General features: G+C 37.8%; 5 protein-coding genes across 10 annotated transcripts; all 5 read right to left on the minus strand.

The window, feature by feature from the left end:
• Nucleotides 1-69: 69 nt before the first annotated feature.
• On the minus strand, nucleotides 70-3,934 carry LOC117129050. Its single transcript, XM_033282408.1, has 6 exons — nucleotides 3,501-3,934; nucleotides 2,401-3,270; nucleotides 1,753-2,190; nucleotides 1,271-1,672; nucleotides 1,140-1,187; nucleotides 70-1,053 (listed from the first exon to the last, which is right to left on the minus strand). Exons 1-6 carry the CDS (start codon nucleotides 3,603-3,605, stop codon nucleotides 949-951), a joined length of 1,968 nt encoding a protein of 655 aa, XP_033138299.1. The 5' UTR covers nucleotides 3,606-3,934; the 3' UTR covers nucleotides 70-948.
• Nucleotides 3,935-5,222: 1,288 nt separating this feature from the next.
• On the minus strand, nucleotides 5,223-10,572 carry LOC117129040. 2 transcript variants are annotated; one of them, XM_033282395.1, is made up of 11 exons: nucleotides 9,348-10,572; nucleotides 8,248-9,117; nucleotides 7,600-8,037; nucleotides 7,118-7,519; nucleotides 6,987-7,034; nucleotides 6,817-6,900; nucleotides 6,651-6,734; nucleotides 6,345-6,562; nucleotides 6,185-6,266; nucleotides 5,646-6,072; nucleotides 5,223-5,515 (listed from the first exon to the last, which is right to left on the minus strand). In XM_033282395.1, the coding sequence occupies exons 1-11, from the start codon at nucleotides 9,450-9,452 to the stop codon at nucleotides 5,508-5,510; spliced, it is 2,766 nt and encodes a 921-aa protein (XP_033138286.1). In that variant the 5' UTR covers nucleotides 9,453-10,572; the 3' UTR covers nucleotides 5,223-5,507. The 2 variants fall into 2 exon arrangements, with proteins under 2 accessions (XP_033138286.1, XP_033138285.1); XM_033282394.1 differs by having other exon boundaries at nucleotides 5,236-5,515; nucleotides 5,635-6,072.
• Nucleotides 10,573-10,831: 259 nt separating this feature from the next.
• LOC103844259 (BTB/POZ domain-containing protein At1g04390) lies at nucleotides 10,832-14,765 on the minus strand. 2 transcript variants are annotated; one of them, XM_009121056.3, is made up of 8 exons: nucleotides 14,524-14,765; nucleotides 14,316-14,445; nucleotides 13,730-14,231; nucleotides 13,516-13,649; nucleotides 13,027-13,445; nucleotides 11,850-12,956; nucleotides 11,628-11,780; nucleotides 10,832-11,534 (listed from the first exon to the last, which is right to left on the minus strand). In XM_009121056.3, exons 1-8 carry the CDS (start codon nucleotides 14,607-14,609, stop codon nucleotides 11,102-11,104), a joined length of 2,964 nt encoding a protein of 987 aa, XP_009119304.1. In that variant the 5' UTR covers nucleotides 14,610-14,765; the 3' UTR covers nucleotides 10,832-11,101. The 2 variants fall into 2 exon arrangements, with proteins under 2 accessions (XP_009119304.1, XP_009119305.1); XM_009121057.2 differs by having other exon boundaries at nucleotides 10,834-11,534; nucleotides 13,730-14,188; nucleotides 14,524-14,635.
• Nucleotides 14,766-14,834: 69 nt separating this feature from the next.
• On the minus strand, nucleotides 14,835-18,163 carry LOC103844260 (cryptochrome-2). 4 transcript variants are annotated; one of them, XM_018655540.2, is made up of 5 exons: nucleotides 17,944-18,163; nucleotides 17,414-17,783; nucleotides 17,111-17,335; nucleotides 16,163-16,875; nucleotides 14,839-15,564 (listed from the first exon to the last, which is right to left on the minus strand). In XM_018655540.2, exons 2-5 carry the CDS (start codon nucleotides 17,724-17,726, stop codon nucleotides 15,079-15,081), a joined length of 1,737 nt encoding a protein of 578 aa, XP_018511056.2. In that variant the 5' UTR covers nucleotides 17,727-17,783; nucleotides 17,944-18,163; the 3' UTR covers nucleotides 14,839-15,078. The 4 variants fall into 4 exon arrangements, with proteins under 4 accessions (XP_009119306.3, XP_033138303.1, XP_018511056.2 ...); XM_018655539.2 differs by having other exon boundaries at nucleotides 17,414-17,849; nucleotides 17,944-18,150; XM_009121058.3 differs by lacking the exon at nucleotides 17,944-18,163 and having other exon boundaries at nucleotides 14,835-15,564; nucleotides 16,163-16,872; nucleotides 17,414-17,929.
• Nucleotides 18,164-18,391: 228 nt separating this feature from the next.
• LOC103844258 (malate dehydrogenase 1, cytoplasmic) lies at nucleotides 18,392-20,661 on the minus strand. Its single transcript, XM_009121055.3, has 6 exons — nucleotides 20,422-20,661; nucleotides 19,823-19,981; nucleotides 19,567-19,742; nucleotides 19,022-19,435; nucleotides 18,813-18,924; nucleotides 18,392-18,731 (listed from the first exon to the last, which is right to left on the minus strand). The coding sequence occupies exons 1-6, from the start codon at nucleotides 20,462-20,464 to the stop codon at nucleotides 18,637-18,639; spliced, it is 999 nt and encodes a 332-aa protein (XP_009119303.2). The 5' UTR covers nucleotides 20,465-20,661; the 3' UTR covers nucleotides 18,392-18,636.

Raw genomic sequence — 20,661 nt, forward strand, 5'->3', positions numbered from 1 at the left:
TCACTCTGTTCGTAAAAGATCCATATTTTGAAAAAATATTTTGTTTCAAAAAGATGTATATTTAAGAAAATTAATGGGGAATTGCCACTAATACCACTTTCCTAATACCACTTTTCAACTTTACACTTTTCAAATTTACCTTTAAAATTTTAGTAGGTAAAGTACCATTATACCCTTATTTAATCAAACATAAACATAAGTCTTCTCCCACAAGAAATTGAAAATTCAAAAACCCCTAATCGAGAGATTGATTCCGGCGATCGAGAGATTCCAACGAGAGATCGATTCCGGCGAGAGAGATCGATTCCTTCGAGAGAGATCGATTCCGGCGAGAGAGATCGATTCCGGCGAGAGAGATTCGATCCGTCGAGAGAGTTTCGACGACTTCAGCCATTTTCACCGGCGAGATTTGATTATTCAGGCGACATTGACGTCCGACGAGATTTGGCGTAGACTACAAGCTCAATCGAATCAATCTCTCTTCACGAACGTAACAAAGTGATTTTCGTCTCTTTTCTGTAATTTTTGCTTGGTTTCTCAAAATCGATCGGTTTCTGGGAAGGAGACGAATTTTTCTCATGAAGTTTTCGAATCTCAGATTTATAAAACCTTATAAATTTTTAGCTATGAGGAATATAGTTTTATGTATTTTTCTTATTGATATATCTTGTTGATCATTCCTTCTCTAATACCCATGTTCTTTATAATCAGGTTATGGTGTTCGAAATTTGTTCTATATGTGGAGAATGGAAACTAATAAATGGAATTCACTGGGATTTCATAGTGGATGATCAACGAGGATCCTCTCTTAGTATGATTCATGAAGATATCAGCTACAATGATTTGATTGTGGCTGTTTTAGAAGATTTTGGAATTGATGGCAACAGAAACAGTGTAAATCTTAGCTATGCCTCATTGTTTAAGAGACCTTAACGATCATGAAATAGTTTATAAAGCTTTATAAAATACCTCATTTGTACCCTTTCCACTATGACTTTCTTGGGAAAGGAGATCAAACTTAGGAGACGTAAATGTTGGATTAGGCGATGAAACCTTCAGACAAAATATTTGAAAATTAGATGTTTATGCTATATACATTAAACTTTTACAAGGCCTTATAAAATATATTAATTTTGTACCCTTGTATCAAAGTTTGGAGTATTGAATGTTGGAGTAGGCGACGTAACCTACAAAAGAAATAAGAAATTCAATTTGCCTATCACTAAATTAAAAAATTTATAAACCTTTATATCCTGTTTTAGATTCATACCTGCGACGTTTGTTTCAAGCAACTTTCTGATTCAAGTTTTTCTGTGTCTTCGTCTTGAGTGATTTTTTGTGTAGTCTCAATTTCCCCAAGAATATTCTCTTCTTCCCTTTGATGCTCTGTACCAGATTTTGCTTCTTCATCACATATCTCTTTTTCATTTTCATCATCCAGTGCACTTCTTCCATCGCCAGAGTTTGCTTCTTCAGCAATTGTATCTTCAGAGTTTGCTGCTTCAGCAATTGTATCTTCTTCATTTTCATCATCTGGTGCATTTTTTTTATCATCAGAGTTTGCTTCTTCATTAATTGTATCTTCTTCATTTTCATAATCTTGTGCACTTCTTCTATCACCAGAACTAGCTCCATTTTCACAATCTTCTTTGTTTGGTGAACTGTCGTTAAACTTCAAAAAAACAAGTGAAATCATTAGAGAGGAATAACACGCGAAATTTGATAAGTAATTGGTAAAATTGAATTGGTTACCTTAACTCCTAAAACATTCTGGATCATTACTACTCGCTTATCCAAATCACGAACCATTTGGATTAGCTTATCAAGTTTCTCGCTGTTAGACATGGAATGATTTTTATCTTTTCTTTGCTCCTTATCCTTTTGATACTCTTCATCTTTATTTTCCTCTTCATCTGTCTTTTCCTCTTCATCTTTCTTTTCCTCTTCATCTTCATTATGGTTCAGATCTTCACCATGCTCTGCATCTTCGTCTTTTGTCTTGCGTTGTTGACCTATATCTTCTGTTGCAACAAACATATCCACAAAACCTTTCTCCCAATCGCTTCTCCTCATTTTGTATCCTTGTTGAACTAGTTTCACAACACTGTGAAAGTCAGCATCGTCACTATGTGTTGCCCCCACCAAATGTTTGTATTCCTCAGCCAATCCAATCACTGTGCTAACCTCAACCTGTAGAATAAATAAAACATATCTATGTAAACCTCTTATATATTAATTTATATAGTCCTTATAAAAGTACATTTATAATCTTGTATAAACACATGTCAAATTTACAATCCTACAAGACACCGATTTGTGGACCTTTTCAAGGAGTCCCTAGAAATCCACTTTTCAAACAATACAATACGAATATATTTATATACGCTTATAAAAACTCACATTGTTTATCTTCTCCAGCTCTAACACTTCAGCTATTGTCGGAGTTCTTGTTGAGTCCCAATGTAGACACAACGGATCAGAAGAAGAGGATGTCTCGCATGGCTTTCCCAAAGATTTACCAAGCACATTCACTGATGACATTGCCCACAGATTTATGGCTAGCGCAAAACCACTCACTTCATAACTATCTCCTGTCCAGGAACTTGCACTCAAACTTTTTACACTTCTCATCAAGATTCTATAAGCAGTTTTACCCCAAGCAATCTTGTGTGAGCGATAGTTCATATAACGCTGCAACCTGTCTCTCGGGATTTTAGAACTCGGATTTTCTGCCATAATTACCGCTTCTGTGAGTATTGCTGTTCCAAGGGATAATCTTTCTAGTGTTGGCATGCTTCGTGCTTTCTTTTTAAACATTTCATATAACGTTCTCACCGTAAACTTATCAATCTTGCCCAGCATCCAAATGTATGGCTTCTTCATTATTTTGAACAGCGGCTCTGTTATTGTCTGATCTTCCTCACAACGTAAGCCTGTTGTCAGATGAAATTCCCTTAGTGAAAACCTCATAGGCTGGTCCGAGAAAGTAAACCAGAGATCCTCTCCTTGCGTCAATACTCTTCGCTGCATTAGAAAATGGAACAACTCTTCTGAAAATTGAACCCTATTCCTTTTAACCAACTTCAAAATGCTCCCAATGTGAGAGTTCTCTATGAAAGAAAACTCTTCTTTTCCTAATATATCTTCCACCTTCTCGATATAATCAATCTTTGAGTGATGGATTATCGCTTTGGGATTATCTGGTGTTTCTACAGCTTCATAAACCCTCCCAGGCAATTTCAAGGTTGTGCAAAACTCGTTGCTATCCAACTGCAATACAAGACAACACTTCTTGAGTTCACGCATTTTATAATTACTTGAAACCCACATTTATAAAGGCTTATAATTTTTCAAAAAAACTCAATGTTCACTATCGATACTATTTCTCTTAGATCTAACTAGAAACATGACAATCCTCAACCAATGTTCTTCTATTTTCTTATAACAGAAATAACAAATTCAAAAAATGACTTGAAACAAACAATAATTTAGGTACTTACTTGTAGAGAATCGTGAAGATAAGAATCATGAATAGGAGAATCGTGAAGAGGAGAATCGTGTATAGGAGAATCGTGTAGAGGAGAATCGTGAGGAGTAGACGACATTTTTTGAGATGAAATTTTGAATCGTATAGTCTGATTGTTATTCGTCGTCACCGGATGCTCTTTCCAGAGAGACGGCGTGACTAGTGAGAGAGAAGACCTTTTGTCGTCGCCGTTGCTAGAATCGCCGTCGTAGCTCTGTAATCTCGTCGCCTTCGATGGCGAGCTAGAGAGATTCGAGAGAAAAGGTTAAAATTGCGAGGGTTATTATTGTCTTTCGGCTACTAAACAATTAGGTATTTGTGAAAATGTCCTCCTCCTGAGTGTAAATTTGAAAAGGGGTACTCAACAAAGTATTAAAATAAGCATCCACCACCGACCCTTCCTTGAATACGACACCCTCATTCAGACACTCTGGCGGGACTGGCCGAATAAAACTTCTTTCAATAGTTTCCTTCAAAGGACTTACACCATCTTCGTTGAACATAGTTTTGTAACTAACCCGAAGCTTTTTTCCTGTTACTCTCGTCGGATTTTGCTCGAGGATAGCTCTATACCAAGAACCTCTGAACCCATCTTCTTGAATAGATACTTCTACTTCACAATCTTTGGCAATAGACAAAAGTTTTCCTTTTTTCTTCAAATTATTTTTCATCTTCCTGAGGAGGAATCGGAAATGCAGATCACAAAAAAAAAATCAAGAAAAGAAAGAAACTAGGTGAATTAAGATCAAATGAACGACATGCATCCAAGAAACTGAAACAAATTGAGATTTTAGATAAATCAATTAGGTTCCATACAAAAATTCAATTCGATTTTGGAGTGTATATACAAAAGCAAATAGGAATTTCAATTTGATCTAAATTGAATATAAAAAATCAAAAGAGAATACAGTGAATGTTCTTGAATTAACTTTTGCTAAATTCGATTCAAGTTGAATTGGAACTGAAACTGAAACAGATTGAGATTTTAAGTCAATCAATTAGGTTTCAAACAAAAATTCAATTCAATTTAGATTGTTGATTCAAAAATGAAGATGAAACTCAATTACCTTTTGCCACGATAATGATTCAAAATGGGGAAGATTGTTGTGTTGATTCTTCTTCTTGAAATTTACGGACATAGAGAAACGATGAAGAAATGATAGAAAACAAGAAAGCAAAAAAAAAAACGTGTCATAGTGAAGAAGATGAAGACGTGTCGCGTGAGAAGAGTTAAATTTACTGTTTTGCCATCCCTTTTGGTAAATGATAAAAAAACAGATAAATCGTTGAGGTCATGGGTCGAACACGGGTTTCTGTCTAAATTGAAATTTTAAGCAACCTCAACTTACCACTAGACCATATTACTTACTCGTTATGATTAGCACGTATACTCATAATGTTGCTTACATATCATCATTTTTGTATATAAACTGATTTAGAAGCCTTTATAAATTGCTTCAATCATTTTGGTTGTTTATACAACTTTATAAACCTTAATTCTTTTTTGTTTTATGAACTGATGAGCTCTTGAAAAACGATTTATAAATCTTTATAACTTTTATATACTCCTTTATATATCGTAAATTCATTTGTAATAAACCATTTTGTTTTGATTTTATAAGAGGTTATAAACTATTTGTAATAATGTGTTATAAAGCTACTGAAATACAAATTTACCATTGAACTTTCTAAATTTAAGGAAAACCATAAATCCAAGTCATAAACTCATAATACTCAGAATTCTACAAACAAAGTTTACCAAACACGCATAAAACAGATAGTTGTTCACACATAACTATAAGCAAGCTATAAAGTTTTTGTTCATTCCCACATTAGTATTCATTGTAATTCCGAGAAGATATCAACCGCCAACTTTTCTCGGATGATTGCAATTTTTTCTTCACTCAGCTTTGTCAAATCCACTATACGCATTGCATGGCACTCTATCAGCTTCAATGCATAAACTCCACTGTCTTCTATTTTAAGAACCTTAAACAAATATGTTTTAGTAATATATTAGCAGATAAATTATAATATAAGTTATTTGATCTGAAGAACCTGGATACAAATCTACCATAAAGATTTATAAGCGGTTATAAAGATGTTACCTGTGGGAAACCTTCAGATACAATTTTTATCGAGAACTTGCTTGTATCCATGCTGACATCTTTGAAGAAGTAGCGAATCATGAATGGGAGAGCCATCGCATATGCATTAACGTAAGGGACCAAACTCGCATCTGTGAACTTCATTGCTGCACAATTGAATGCTGTGATATTTCTCTTCTCCAAGTTGATTACAACTCCAAGCCAATACTTCTCTGCTACTGCAATGGCCGAATAGAGGAAGTTGATATTCTTCTCTATGTTGTACTTGTCAAAGCCTGCTCCAAATTGGAAACCTTTCTTGTCATCTAAAAACTCATCATAAAACTCATCTATTTCTTCAAGAAACTTCACTCCAACAACTAAGGCAGTTTTGTTCAGAAACAAATCTGGATTGTTTATCTGTCTCAGTTTCAGCAACTCAAAACCTGCTTCAATATGCTGAAACAAAAAAAAAACAAATACTCAGAATAGCGATCATATAGTTTTATAAAGAAGATTAATATAAATTTATAAGGGATTATAAAGAATTTTTGTTCACATATAGTCTAACCGTTTTTGAAAGTTTTTTTCCCGGAGTTTCAATATCCGAAAACCACTTTGCGTTTACTATCTCTTGATTGATTCTCAGCTTCCTACATTGGACACTCATACTTTTTTATGTAGATATCTAGTTTCATGAAATATATAGCTTCTTATAAAATAAAACTTACTTTCTTTTGTTTGACATTTTCCATTCTCTCATTTTTTCTTTTCTTGTTTTATCAACTGGCTCAAAGGGATGAAGAATCGGATGTTTCTTCCTTGCTCCTGTAAACGGTGGTTGTGTATGAATGGATGGTATTTGACCTCTTTCACTTCTTCTTAGCGGAACATTATCTGTATCAGCTTTAAACTTCTTTTGAAGTGGAGGCTCAACATCTTCGTTTACCTACAGAACAAAAAAAATAGTCCCCTTTTTACAAAGGATTATTAAGTCTATAAAATAAATCAATACTCATAAAGTTTGGAAAACAAACCTGGCTGTGTTGTTGTACCAATCTCTTTTTTATTTTCATTAGAGGTTGGAAAACAGGAATCTCATAAACATCTCTCATAAGAACCTGATTCATGCAAATCGTTTTTATATAATTGTTTAAGAGACCTTAACGATCATGAAATAGTTTATAAAGCTTTATAAAATACCTCATTTGTACCCTTTCCACTATGACTTTCTTGGGAAAGGAGATCAAACTTAGGAGACGTAAATGTTGGATTAGGCGATGAAACCTTCAGACAAAATATTTGAAAATTAGATGTTTATGCTATATACATTAAACTTTTACAAGGCCTTATAAAATATATTAATTTTGTACCCTTGTATCAAAGTTTGGAGTATTGAATGTTGGAGTAGGCGACGTAACCTACAAAAGAAATAAGAAATTCAATTTGCCTATCACTAAATTAAAAAATTTATAAACCTTTATATCCTGTTTTAGATTCATACCTGCGACGTTTGTTTCAAGCAACTTTCTGATTCAAGTTTTTCTGTGTCTTCGTCTTGAGTGATTTTTTGTGTAGTCTCAATTTCCCCAAGAATATTCTCTTCTTCCCTTTGATGCTCTGTACCAGATTTTGCTTCTTCATCACATATCTCTTTTTCATTTTCATCATCCAGTGCACTTCTTCCATCGCCAGAGTTTGCTTCTTCAGCAATTGTATCTTCAGAGTTTGCTGCTTCAGCAATTGTATCTTCTTCATTTTCATCATCTGGTGCATTTTTTTTATCATCAGAGTTTGCTTCTTCATTAATTGTATCTTCTTCATTTTCATAATCTTGTGCACTTCTTCTATCACCAGAACTAGCTCCATTTTCACAATCTTCTTTGTTTGGTGAACTGTCGTTAAACTTCAAAAAAACAAGTGAAATCATTAGAGAGGAATAACACGCGAAATTTGATAAGTAATTGGTAAAATTGAATTGGTTACCTTAACTCCTAAAACATTCTGGATCATTACTACTCGCTTATCCAAATCACGAACCATTTGGATTAGCTTATCAAGTTTCTCGCTGTTAGACATGGAATGATTTTTATCTTTTCTTTGCTCCTTATCCTTTTGATACTCTTCATCTTTATTTTCCTCTTCATCTGTCTTTTCCTCTTCATCTTTCTTTTCCTCTTCATCTTCATTATGGTTCAGATCTTCACCATGCTCTGCATCTTCGTCTTTTGTCTTGCGTTGTTGACCTATATCTTCTGTTGCAACAAACATATCCACAAAACCTTTCTCCCAATCGCTTCTCCTCATTTTGTATCCTTGTTGAACTAGTTTCACAACACTGTGAAAGTCAGCATCGTCACTATGTGTTGCCCCCACCAAATGTTTGTATTCCTCAGCCAATCCAATCACTGTGCTAACCTCAACCTGTAGAATAAATAAAACATATCTATGTAAACCTCTTATATATTAATTTATATAGTCCTTATAAAAGTACATTTATAATCTTGTATAAACACATGTCAAATTTACAATCCTACAAGACACCGATTTGTGGACCTTTTCAAGGAGTCCCTAGAAATCCACTTTTCAAACAATACAATACGAATATATTTATATACGCTTATAAAAACTCACATTGTTTATCTTCTCCAGCTCTAACACTTCAGCTATTGTCGGAGTTCTTGTTGAGTCCCAATGTAGACACAACGGATCAGAAGAAGAGGATGTCTCGCATGGCTTTCCCAAAGATTTACCAAGCACATTCACTGATGACATTGCCCACAGATTTATGGCTAGCGCAAAACCACTCACTTCATAACTATCTCCTGTCCAGGAACTTGCACTCAAACTTTTTACACTTCTCATCAAGATTCTATAAGCAGTTTTACCCCAAGCAATCTTGTGTGAGCGATAGTTCATATAACGCTGCAACCTGTCTCTCGGGATTTTAGAACTCGGATTTTCTGCCATAATTACCGCTTCTGTGAGTATTGCTGTTCCAAGGGATAATCTTTCTAGTGTTGGCATGCTTCGTGCTTTCTTTTTAAACATTTCATATAACGTTCTCACCGTAAACTTATCAATCTTGCCCAGCATCCAAATGTATGGCTTCTTCATTATTTTGAACAGCGGCTCTGTTATTGTCTGATCTTCCTCACAACGTAAGCCTGTTGTCAGATGAAATTCCCTTAGTGAAAACCTCATAGGCTGGTCCGAGAAAGTAAACCAGAGATCCTCTCCTTGCGTCAATACTCTTCGCTGCATTAGAAAATGGAACAACTCTTCTGAAAATTGAACCCTATTCCTTTTAACCAACTTCAAAATGCTCCCAATGTGAGAGTTCTCTATGAAAGAAAACTCTTCTTTTCCTAATATATCTTCCACCTTCTCGATATAATCAATCTTTGAGTGATGGATTATCGCTTTGGGATTATCTGGTGTTTCTACAGCTTCATAAACCCTCCCAGGCAATTTCAAGGTTGTGCAAAACTCGTTGCTATCCAACTGCAATACAAGACAACACTTCTTGAGTTCACGCATTTTATAATTACTTGAAACCCACATTTATAAAGGCTTATAATTTTTCAAAAAAACTCAATGTTCACTATCGATACTATTTCTCTTAGATCTAACTAGAAACATGACAATCCTCAACCAATGTTCTTCTATTTTCTTATAACAGAAATAACAAATTCAAAAAATGACTTGAAACAAACAATAATTTAGGTACTTACTTGTAGAGAATCGTGAAGATAAGAATCATGAATAGGAGAATCGTGAAGAGGAGAATCGTGTATAGGAGAATCGTGTAGAGGAGAATCGTGAGGAGTAGACGACATTTTTTGAGATGAAATTTTGAATCGTATAGTCTGATTGTTATTCGTCGTCACCGGATGCTCTTTCCAGAGAGACGGCGTGACTAGTGAGAGAGAAGACCTTTTGTCGTCGCCGTTGCTAGAATCGCCGTCGTAGCTCTGTAATCTCGTCGCCTTCGATGGCGAGCTAGAGAGATTCGAGAGAAAAGGTTAAAATTGCGAGGGTTATTATTGTCTTTCGGCTACTAAACAATTAGGTATTTGTGAAAATGTCCTCCTCCTGAGTGTAAATTTGAAAAGGGGTACTCAACAAAGTGTAAATGTATAATTTCCCCAAAATTAATTAGTTTTATTAGATTATTATTGGTTAAAAGTTGTTGAAAATTACAAATAAATTGACTATAGTGATTTAATGTGTTTTTTTAGTATGTGTAAAAACACTAAAAAATCTATTTTTTAGGAAGGGAGAGAGTATATTATTGTATTAATTAAAAACTACTAATTAATTTTCGAAAGAGTTTGGTCTTTTGGGTGTGTGGGACACACGAAGACCGTTTTCTGAAGCTCAAAATGTCCGTTTTGTTCACCTTTCACCTGCTTTTACGTTATACACCGTTCGAGTTCAGTTCCGTTCAAACCAAATCATGATACTTGCATATAAAAGATCAACAAAAACATAAAATATTATTCCGTTATTGATATTTTCGATATGCAACAAAGAAACGAAACGCAAGAGTATATGTTTTTATGTGAATGTCTTACAAAGACAGGTTCAAAACTCTCCTATTTATACACAAGCATACATACACAAATAACACAAACATCTAATCGTAAGATTAAACCCACCAAACAATTCCACAATCCATACGCAATATAAACACACCATTTATAAAATATTTTAATTTGCACCGTAACTTTACTGGAGCAATACAAAATGTAATCAACAGTTTTATTACATTTTCCTTTTTCTGTCGAAGACAAGACTAGTTCTGATTTAATAATAGGAACTAAAAACTGGTTGCAGAAATAGAATCGTCGACCAAAGAGCTTAGAGATCAAAGAGAACCAGAAGAGATCGTAAGCATCAGTAAAGAAGCCCATACTGTCAAAGAGGATAGAGATGAAATGGTAAAAGAGCATCTTCCCCATGATAAGTGCTTCCTCCAAGACTTTAACCATCTCTCTCTGGTTTCTTGTCTATCTTTCAAACGTTGTGCTTCTAAGTAATTTCAGAACCATTTGATCTGTTTTTTTAAACTAAGCTGTAATATATTTGTAATTTGGGAATAAGTTGGCTCTCACGATCACGATTAACATAATACTAATTATCTAAGAAATGATTTGACCTTTCAGGGGTTTTATATATCCAATATCTGTTTTAAGAATGGTTAAAACATATGATAAATTCAAAATTGTTCAAACATTTCCATAAAAAAATTGAACATTAAATCCTTGTATTGCTTACAGATTTTACTTTGTACATAAAAATCACACAACAGGTGCTCCCTATCCAAAAGGGATTAGTGCCAATAATTGACTAACAAAACCATCCCGGATCCTATATACTTGGTCGATGATGCGAGGACACTTGCTTCTCTCAAGACAGAACTAAAGAGTCCAGACTTCTCAGTTCTCAAACGGTCAAAGCCCTCTTTAGCTTTTGCTTCGGTTACTCAACCACCCTGTTGAGAAAATTGAACAGCAGCGGTTCTGATCAAGTTAACCAGCTCATCATCTAGCTCATCGAGCTCACCCGAGTCACGAAGCTGATGGTAAATAGGAGCTGCATGCTCAGCAGCCGCTTCCACCAGTTTCCACATCGAGAAACTTGCAGCTAACTCGATTGTCTTGATCGATAACTCTCTAGCGGATTCCAAGCAAGAGAGAATCACTTTAGCACAGTCGTTTTGGAGATCTTCCATTATCCACCATTCGGTAAGAGAGTATATCTCCACGTAAGCTTGAAGCTCCTGTAGTTTTGTATCGGTGTCCATGTTGCTCCATCTGCAACCCGATGGAGGTTTCAGCAATTCATCACAGTAGAACCAACTTACAAGCTTAGTTAACCCCAGCCAGCTCACAGGGACGTTTAGTCTATCCAAATGGCTGCACAATTTTTTAAGATCCAACTATTAGATTTTTGAATCTCTATTCCTCAATAAACACTAGACGCCTGAACTAAGAGTAACTGTTACACACCTCTCCTGCATTCCGGACCGGAACAAGGCACGTAGGTATTCACAGCCTGACGATAGTATAACCCGGTGAGAGTGGGCATGAGGAGATGTTGAGGAACACAAACGGCAGTTGAAGCTAGTCATGTTTGTTTCTTTAGGTAATAATATGACATCCCTGAAATTACAAGAAAACTGTGATCTACACCTGCGTTTCAAAAAGAATGATGAGAATGATAAAACTTACGAGAAATGGATGAGCTTAGGAGTGAGGGCAAGGGGTAGATCAATTCTGGGTATTGAAGACCCCCACTTGGGTCTTCCTCTGCATAGCATCTGAAGCAGAATCTTTGTCTTACAATGTCTCGCCAATGTTTTCAGCTTTTTCAGAGTCGTACTCTCTACTTCCACATATCCAGAGTAAGCATATTCCAATAACTTAACAAGCGCCAAAGTATCCACATTGGCAGACATGCGAATTTCTTGAACCGTTCTCTGAGATTTCTCAGTTGGTACTCCCTCCTTAGGGGGCAGTAACGTTGGACACCTGACAGCGAGAACAACTTTGTTCACACTCGCACTATTCCCATTAGCGAAAAGGAGTCGCATATCACTACATTCCTCATCTTCATAAGCTCCCATGAGTCTTTTCCCCAACTTATCTTGGAAGCCATAGTAGCCAAGATAGCTTAGGATGTATGCAGCATACCACCTTGGACCAGAGCCATACGTTCCATCTCGGATCTCCTGAAGCGTGGTGCATAACCGATCTTTCACACTTTCTCTCTTGTTCAAAACTTCTTCGGCGTGATTCTGTTCAGAGAAAGAATGATTTACTAACTCGGCCAGAGCCAAGAGCGCATAGAGAAGAATAGCATCTTTGTTGTCCCAGTCCTCCGTACATTCCCAGCAACATATCCTCTTCTCAGCACTGCTCTGGGGATAAGGAGCAAAACTCGAAGGTCCAATATTCTCACGATTCCTCTGATACCAACTACAGAAAGATAACAGTATCTCCAAACCCTGGTTTCTTAAAGTGAAACTCGCATACTGAGGGATTGATGAATAGCATGCCAAGCCAACCAAACAGACGGTAGTTTGCAGTATATTTGGCAGCACATAGCCTCCAGAAGACGGAATATAACTTAGGAAATTCACAAGGGAATACAAGTTCTGCTCACCATCTTCTCCTATGATAAACGAGAGGGTATCTCTGGCCCTTGATGATATGTATTTGGAGGGTGAATATATCATCATTAGCACAGCTCTTGATGCTGACTCACTTTGGGAGGCACTGATAGTATCGGTTTGACATATCTGGTACCCTTTGTGAACTGACCTTGAAAAGGTCAAGCTTTAAGAAAAAAAAAAAAAATCAGAATAGATAAGACTATATCCAAAAAGACAGACAACCAGTTTCTTACCATGCACATGTGACAAGAAAGTTGAGGCAGAGTTCATCTCCACGCGAAGTGGAATCGGACTCTTCCTCACAGTGAGCCGCCAAGAATCCAATTATATCCCAAACATATGACCTCAGACTAGGTAGAAAATTCGTACCGAGTATCTTCTCAGCAACAGAAATTTCTTCTTCCAGAGACGCATAACCATCCAAGGAGGACTCACTACAAAAATTCTCCACCACAAGACTAAGAAGCGCTTCTGAGATCCGATACTTCCAGAAATAAATATGATGTTTCCCTTCCCAACGAGTGATTAAAGCCAGTTTACAAGCCTCTATCCGATCATTTTCAAGCTTTCCCGACCTTATTGTCCAAACTATAACCTTTACTAGGGGCTCAGAACATATATTAATCATCTTCAAGCATTCTCTGTTACCTGTCTGATCAATGTCCATGGATTAGAAACCAACTAAGTAACTGAGAAAGGTCAACAGGGCCAAAAATTACTACCGCAAGCCTTTGTGCTAGCTTAAACCCTTCAATTCGAGCATTTGGAGGGCTTGATTTGTCCATGCAGCTAATCATCATATCTAACATAGCCTTCCCATTATCTAGAAGCTCATTGGCACCATGGCCACAAAGCGCTGAAACATAGACAAAATAACGCGAATTCATTTGGGAAATCTGTAGCTAAATAAGTAGATAGCAATAACTATATATATACCTAGAGAAGAATACAGCTTCAAAGCTGCAAATCTCAAATCCATATCAGGCTTCTGACTAACACTCTCCAATAAACCCATCAAGTCAGGATCATTCCAAACGGAAAACCTTGACTGAGGCCATTTCAACATTACACTACTTAAGAGCGAAGCCATCTCCTGAAACCATTCCACCGACACATTCCCTTCAGAAAAGCTCTGCAGATTAGCAACCACAGAAACCACAGCCTTCCCCTCTTCTAAAACCTTCCACACTTCTTTCTCCTTAGTCTCTCTCACGTTAACAAGAACTGCGTTCAAAGCAACAGCACAAGGAAGGGAAGCTTCCATTTGCTGAACACTTGATGACAAAGACTCCACAAGATCCAAAGAATAGGATTGCAGGAGGGAAGGAGGAACGATACGGAGCAGCTTAATGAGCACATTGGCTGCTAAACCCACCACAGCTCTGTTTCTATACCCTAGAATAAACACCAAGGCCCTGGCTATGTCAGATATCGAATCCTAAGCACCAACAAAAACACAAAAGTACGTTCGAATCAAGAAGACAAAAGTTACGAAAACTAAAGATCAAAGCTGTGTAGCAACCTTGATGAGACGATGGTTAGCTGTTGCACGAGAGAAGCAATCAAGAAAAGCTGAAATTGATCTGACGACGTGCCTCTGTATCTCGATATCAGTACACTCCCACTTCTTCTCCTTCTCATCGCTTACCCTCCTACCAATCAAAATATCTCAGGGAACAAGCTCAAAAGGGAAAACAGCAAATCAACCGAACAGAGGAGGAAGAGAAGACCTGAAGCCGAGATTGAGAGCGTGGTAAAGACGCTGGTGAAGAGTATTCATATGTGCGGTGGTGTTTCCTCCCTTCGAAGACGCCATATGAGTCGCCGGAGTTGCTTAATTCGCTTCCCGTTCGATTGCAAATTCACCGGCGGTGGAGGGAAATGGAGAGTTTATGGACCGATCAGACCGTCGTTGAATTTTGATAATGGGCCTAAAATAAGGCTTTAAACTCAGTTCAATTATTGGGCCTACAAATAAGGCTTTAACTCAGTTGGCTTATTGAGCCTATAATAACATACTTAAATTCGCTTATTGGGCCTATAACACACACACAAAACAACTTGCAATATATATATTTTCACCCATACATCTCCGTTGACAGTGGGAGAGCATCAGCACAAGTAACAACGAGTCCAGAGACACAGATACACACTTCTACAACGTGTTAGGCTTTTATAATAACAGCTTTTAACCATTTTTTCCCAAGGTTCTAGTAGTAATGTTTTTATCAGAAGAATCTTCCAAGTTCTTCCCTTCTGAAGAATGCGAAACCAAGAACACGCTCCTAACCATCAGAAGAAGAAGACTCAGCTGTGGAAAACAAGTCTCTTTCTTCTCTACATCTCTTCATCTCCCTCTCTTCTTCTTCTTCTTCTTCTGCAGGTTTCACTCTCTTTAACCCATTGTAACGAACAGCCGAAGGTACTCGCTGGTCATTAGAAGACGCAGAGGGGCAAAGAAGACCTGGTACTTTAACGGTATGATTACCCTCTAAGGCCTCGTAGCTATCAGCTACAATCTCATCAGGCGCTGCTCCGATCATGATCTGTGCCTCGCGAGTTCTTGATATGGCTTTGGTTAGCAGCTCACGAGCTGTGTCGATATCTACGATGGGTTTCGCGTAGTTTGCACCGAGCTCCACTCCAGAAGCTTTGAGTACAGTTGAAGGAGCGTCCCATGGATGATGGATCCATTCCGTTGGCATTCTCGCCAGCTCGGGAAGCCATTGCCTTATGTACTCGCCTTCTGGATCATATTTTGCACCTTGTATCTGAAACCAAAACATGCATGTTCTGATACTTGTCAACGAGAGAACATACTCTTAAGTAGGTCTGAGCATAAAGACCGAAAACCGAACCGGAACAAAAAAAACTAAACCGAACATTAAACTGAAGTTCACAAATAACCGAACAGTTCCTTATATTTTGAAAACTAAAAAACCAAAACAGAAACAGAATATATACTTAAAAATATTAATATTATTTAGTTTTAAAATTACCAAATATATTAATATACTACCTAAAACCCAAAAGGCCCAAATATCTAAATATTTTTTTATCCGAAATATTTTAAAGTATCCAAATTATCCGGAAGAACCAAATTACGCAAATAGTTTTTATTCGAAATATTAAAATTTATCCAAGTTATCAATGATAATATTTAATCTGAAAAATATTTATTTTTAACCAAATTTAACTGAAAACCGGAACCGATTTGAAACAAAAAATTTATGGAATATTAGCCGATTCCTAACATTGATAACAGAACGAAAAATTACCAAACCAAAATTTAGAAATAATCAAATAGTTCCTATATCTCTAGAACCGATTCGAAAACCAAGTTCTTAGAAAAAAAATATGTAAGTTTACCGCAGGATTGTCCAAGCGATCAAGCTCGTGGCCATCAGGTAAGCTCCCGGAGATATACTGCCAGCCAATGATGTCACACTCCAAATCAGCATCCAAAAGAGTATCCCAAAAATACTTCATTCCCCATTTCCACGGAAGAAGGAGAAACTTCACAGCAAAGCTCGAAACTATCACTCTTATCCTGTTATGCATCCATCCAGTAGCCCAAAGCTCCCTCATTCCAGCATCCACCAACGGATACCCAGTCCTGCCTTGACTCCACGCCTTGAACTTGCCAACATCAGCGTCCCAAGGGAAGAAACGAAGATGACTCAACAAGGACTGCTCGTGAGTAAAAGGGAAGTTGAAACATATATACCGAGAATACTCTCTTTGACCAATCCCTCTAAGGAAAAGATCAGCGCTCTCTTCTCCTTCAGTGTTTTTGTCTCTTGCCCATATGATTTTTTTCATACGGACACACTGGAACACACGTCTGACGCTTATTTCTCCGAAATGGAGATAGGGAGAGAGCATCGAGGTTGAGTTCCCAACTACTTTCTTGCTGTTCTTTGCGTAGTCTATCAACTGTTTCTCGATGAACTCGGTTAGTGTCTTATCAGCGTTGCTCCAGCCTGGTGACCAAGCTCTAGTTAACAGCGCGTTGCTTGGCTTCTCTGCCTCGTCTTCTAGCCCTAGTTCTTCTATTGAACATGCCCACACCCCTTCAGCTGCTAAAGAACACAGAAACACACACACTTTTTCAACAGTTGTGTCCCCATAAAAGTCGAAATGTTTTATGTTCTTTTTACATATTCTTTTAAGGTTTTACCAGGGCCGGTCCTGGGCAAAACCGAATGAAAATGATTTAGATATAAGTCCCCAAATTTTTTTTAAAAAAAGTTGTTGAAATTTTTACTAAATCGCCTACAGGATCTAAAATCTCAGGACCGGCCCTGGGTTTTTTACCTGCAGTTAGAGGTATCAAACGCCAAGGAGGAGGAAGCATAACGGATTCAACCGACATGTCTAAGCATTTCTTCCAGTAAGGAGAAAAACTCGTGAAAGGTTTGCCATTTTCTGAGTTTATCTCCCAAGGCTCATACAATAGATCACCGTTGTAGCCTTGCATAGAGATCCCACGTTCCATAAGTTTCTCCTTTACGTTATGGTCTCTAACTAGCGAAACAGGATCTACAACCAAGGAAACCATAACTTCATTAAAACTAAGCATATTCGATAAACTAACCAAATGAACTGAAGATGAGTTACCATAGAGGTGGTTGAAGACGACTTTTGTGGCACCAGTGGCGCGGACACAGTCCAAGATAGCGGAAACCGTGCTATGTGTTTTGATAAACGTGAGGTGGGAGCCAAGAGACTTCAAGGATTGGTTCAAGTGAGCGAGAGACTGTTTCATCCACCATCTTGAAGCCCTTCCTGGATGAAACTGACCTTCTTCTTCAGGGCACCAAATGAAAACAGGGAAGACTGATCCTTCGCGAGCAGCTGCTGCTAGTGCGGGGTTATCCTCGATTCTTAGGTCTCTTCTGAACCACACTATAGTCTTTCTGTTCGTCGCCATAGTTTATGATCCGAGATGGAGACCAAATCAGCTAAAGCTTCACTCTGTGTCCAGATTCTGCCATGATTTAATTTTCAGACCACAAGCTCATACATATAGATAACAGAGAATGATTCAACGAAGCTGTCAGAAAACAAAAGATGAAGATCTACTAAATAAGAAACAAGTCTTGCCCTAACCATGAAAGTATAATCAAGAACAATCTAGGAACTCTTACCTTGGGGATTATGTTTGGTTGAGTAGAGTAACACTAGCCACATGCAAGATATGTGGACAACTCTATCCACAAGACAAAAGTAGTAGACAACTTTTATCCACTAAACTAGTTGCAATCCAATATTATTGGATCTTTTCTTTAACTGAAATCTCATTTTCATTTGCTCATCTAAGATTTTTTCTTGGGATCGTTAGATATTTCACAAGGAATTGAATTTTGTTTGAAGTATTTTAGTAAGGCCTTTAGTGCGGAAATTGAGTTATCTTCATTTACATGGTGGGCTCATGAATCTGATTCGATTTCTGATTCATTGGGCCATCGAGAATAGAAACCCAATCTAGTGTTCAAGAACCAGACGTTCCTTCTTGCAACACAACGCCATTCCCCATAACTGCACAAACTCGGTATCAGTTTTGGGCTATTGAGTACTGACTAAGACCAAAACTAATGGAGAACATGAAGTTACCAATTTTTAAAAAAATTATTATGGATAAAACCATACAAGACACATGAACCAGAGTAAACGATATCCTGATTTAGAAACAAACCAGGGACAATGCTCAATACGAAGACAAACCCACAAAGAGGTTATAAAACAGTGTTTGGAGATCTTATTCAGACACAGCCCTAACAGCTATGATGATCTCACACCTGATAGATGAAAAATGGCTTCGGAAGAAGAGTATTGGCTGTTTAAGAGAGGCATGAGTAGGCCAAGTCCTTCTCTTCCTTCAGCTCCTCTGCTGTCAAATCCATCTTCTTCCTTGACATTTCATCGATGGGAAGCCCTGATCAAACAAATTCAATTTAGCATGAACACGGTAAGGTATTCAGAATTAAGTATTTGAATTGTAAAGGCTTGTTCTTACCTTGGACAATACTCCACTCTCCATTGCGGCAAGTGACAGGGAAGGAGTAGATAAGTCCAGCCGGAACGTCGTAAGAGCCATCAGAGTATACTCCCATTGATACAAATGTACCCTGAGCAATTGAGCCAAAGAAAGACCTCATATTAGAACAACAATCATCTGTTTATTATAACGGGTCTGCGACTAATGGGAAGGGTGTTATTATGAACCTCTGGAGTTCCAAGGACCCAGTCCCGGATGTGGTCACACGCAGAGCTAGCAGCAGAAAGTGCACTTGACAACTTCCTCGCCTTGATGATAGCAGCTCCACGTTGCTGAACGGTGGTGATGAATTCTCCATTCAAGTATTCATCGTTCTTCACGAGCTCACGGACTGGCTTCTCTCCAGCCGATGTCTGCACCTTAGCATGGTTGACATCTGGGTACTGTGAGGATGAGTGGTTTCCCCAGATGATCACGTTCTTAACATCAGACACGGGCACGCTCAACCTCTCAGAGATCTGACCCAAGGCCCTGTTGTGGTCAAGCCTTGTCAAACAGGTGATGTTCTTCTCAGGGATGGATGGTGCAAATTCCTTCAGGATCAGTGCGTTGGTGTTCGCAGGGTTTGCAACAACAAGAACCTGAAAAAAAAAGGAGAGAAAAATGTCTTGAGAAAGAGTCTCACAAACTAGAACCCAATTGAGAATATAAAGCATTTGTTTTTGTCTTCAAGAAAGAAACTGATTTAAAAGACACGCAGATCTTTTTTTACCTTGCAGTTTGGAGCGGCATGCTTCTCCAAAGCAGTAGCCTGAGACTTGTAAATGGAGACGTTCTTGGTCATAACATCCTTCCTCTCCATTCCTTCTTTCCTCGGGAAACCACCAACCATAACAGCAACGTTGACTCCAGTGCATCCCTCAACGGCATCAGTTGTAGCAACAACACCTGAACAAAACACGTCAAATGTTCATTATCTCTCTCACTTGAGCAAAAAATGAAAATACAACATCAGAAAATGAAACTACCTTTGAGAAGGGGGAAAGCAGCATCGATCAACTCCATCTTGACACCGTTGAGTGCTTCAGCAGCAGGAGGAATATCCAACATGTGGAGGATCACAGGCTGGTCAGCACCAAGCATGATACCTCTCGCAATCATAGGGACAAGAGCGTATCCAATTTGTCCTGCATCAAAAATCACAATCGTTTTCATTCACAAACTATAAACTATATCCAAATCATACAATATAGAGTTAACCAAAACCGTTTTCAATCTATAAAATAATAAGATATCCAATTTAGTCAACGAACAAACATGAATATGCTATCAAATAAAATAATAAATAAATAAATAAAGTTGACTTCAGCGTTGTGGTAACACGTCAGCTTCTAGATCAAAACTCTACAGTTTTAACTGGTTCATGCATGATTACAATACCACGGAGCATCAGACTATAAAAATCACATGGTTCGTTTCAAGCCTAGCAAAATGAGGATCTAATCAGATCTCATCCTATCACTAGAATCAACGTCTGATTCATCGATCTATAACATCGACTACACAGAGATCTGACTACAGTAAGCACGAGGTCAAAAATCAAAGATCTGAGAAAAGCTAAAGCTACCTGCAGCACCGGTAACGAGAACGCGAACTGGTTCCTTCGCCATCGGATCTAGATCGTCGATTATCGCCGGGAAATGGATCGGTATTTGAGGTTTCTGGGGAGGCTCGTGAGTTATAGCCTTTGGGAGCTCACTACGGTCTCTATTTATCGGAGATATCGAAGAGCTGCTGTGTCATGCCACTTATCTCCAAGGAATAAATAAATAATAAATTCAGATTTAAATTAGGAAAAAGATCCGTA

This window comes from Brassica rapa, chromosome A10, assembly GCF_000309985.2.
Source record: "Brassica rapa cultivar Chiifu-401-42 chromosome A10, CAAS_Brap_v3.01, whole genome shotgun sequence".
NCBI classification, from domain to species: Eukaryota; Viridiplantae; Streptophyta; class Magnoliopsida; order Brassicales; family Brassicaceae; genus Brassica; species Brassica rapa.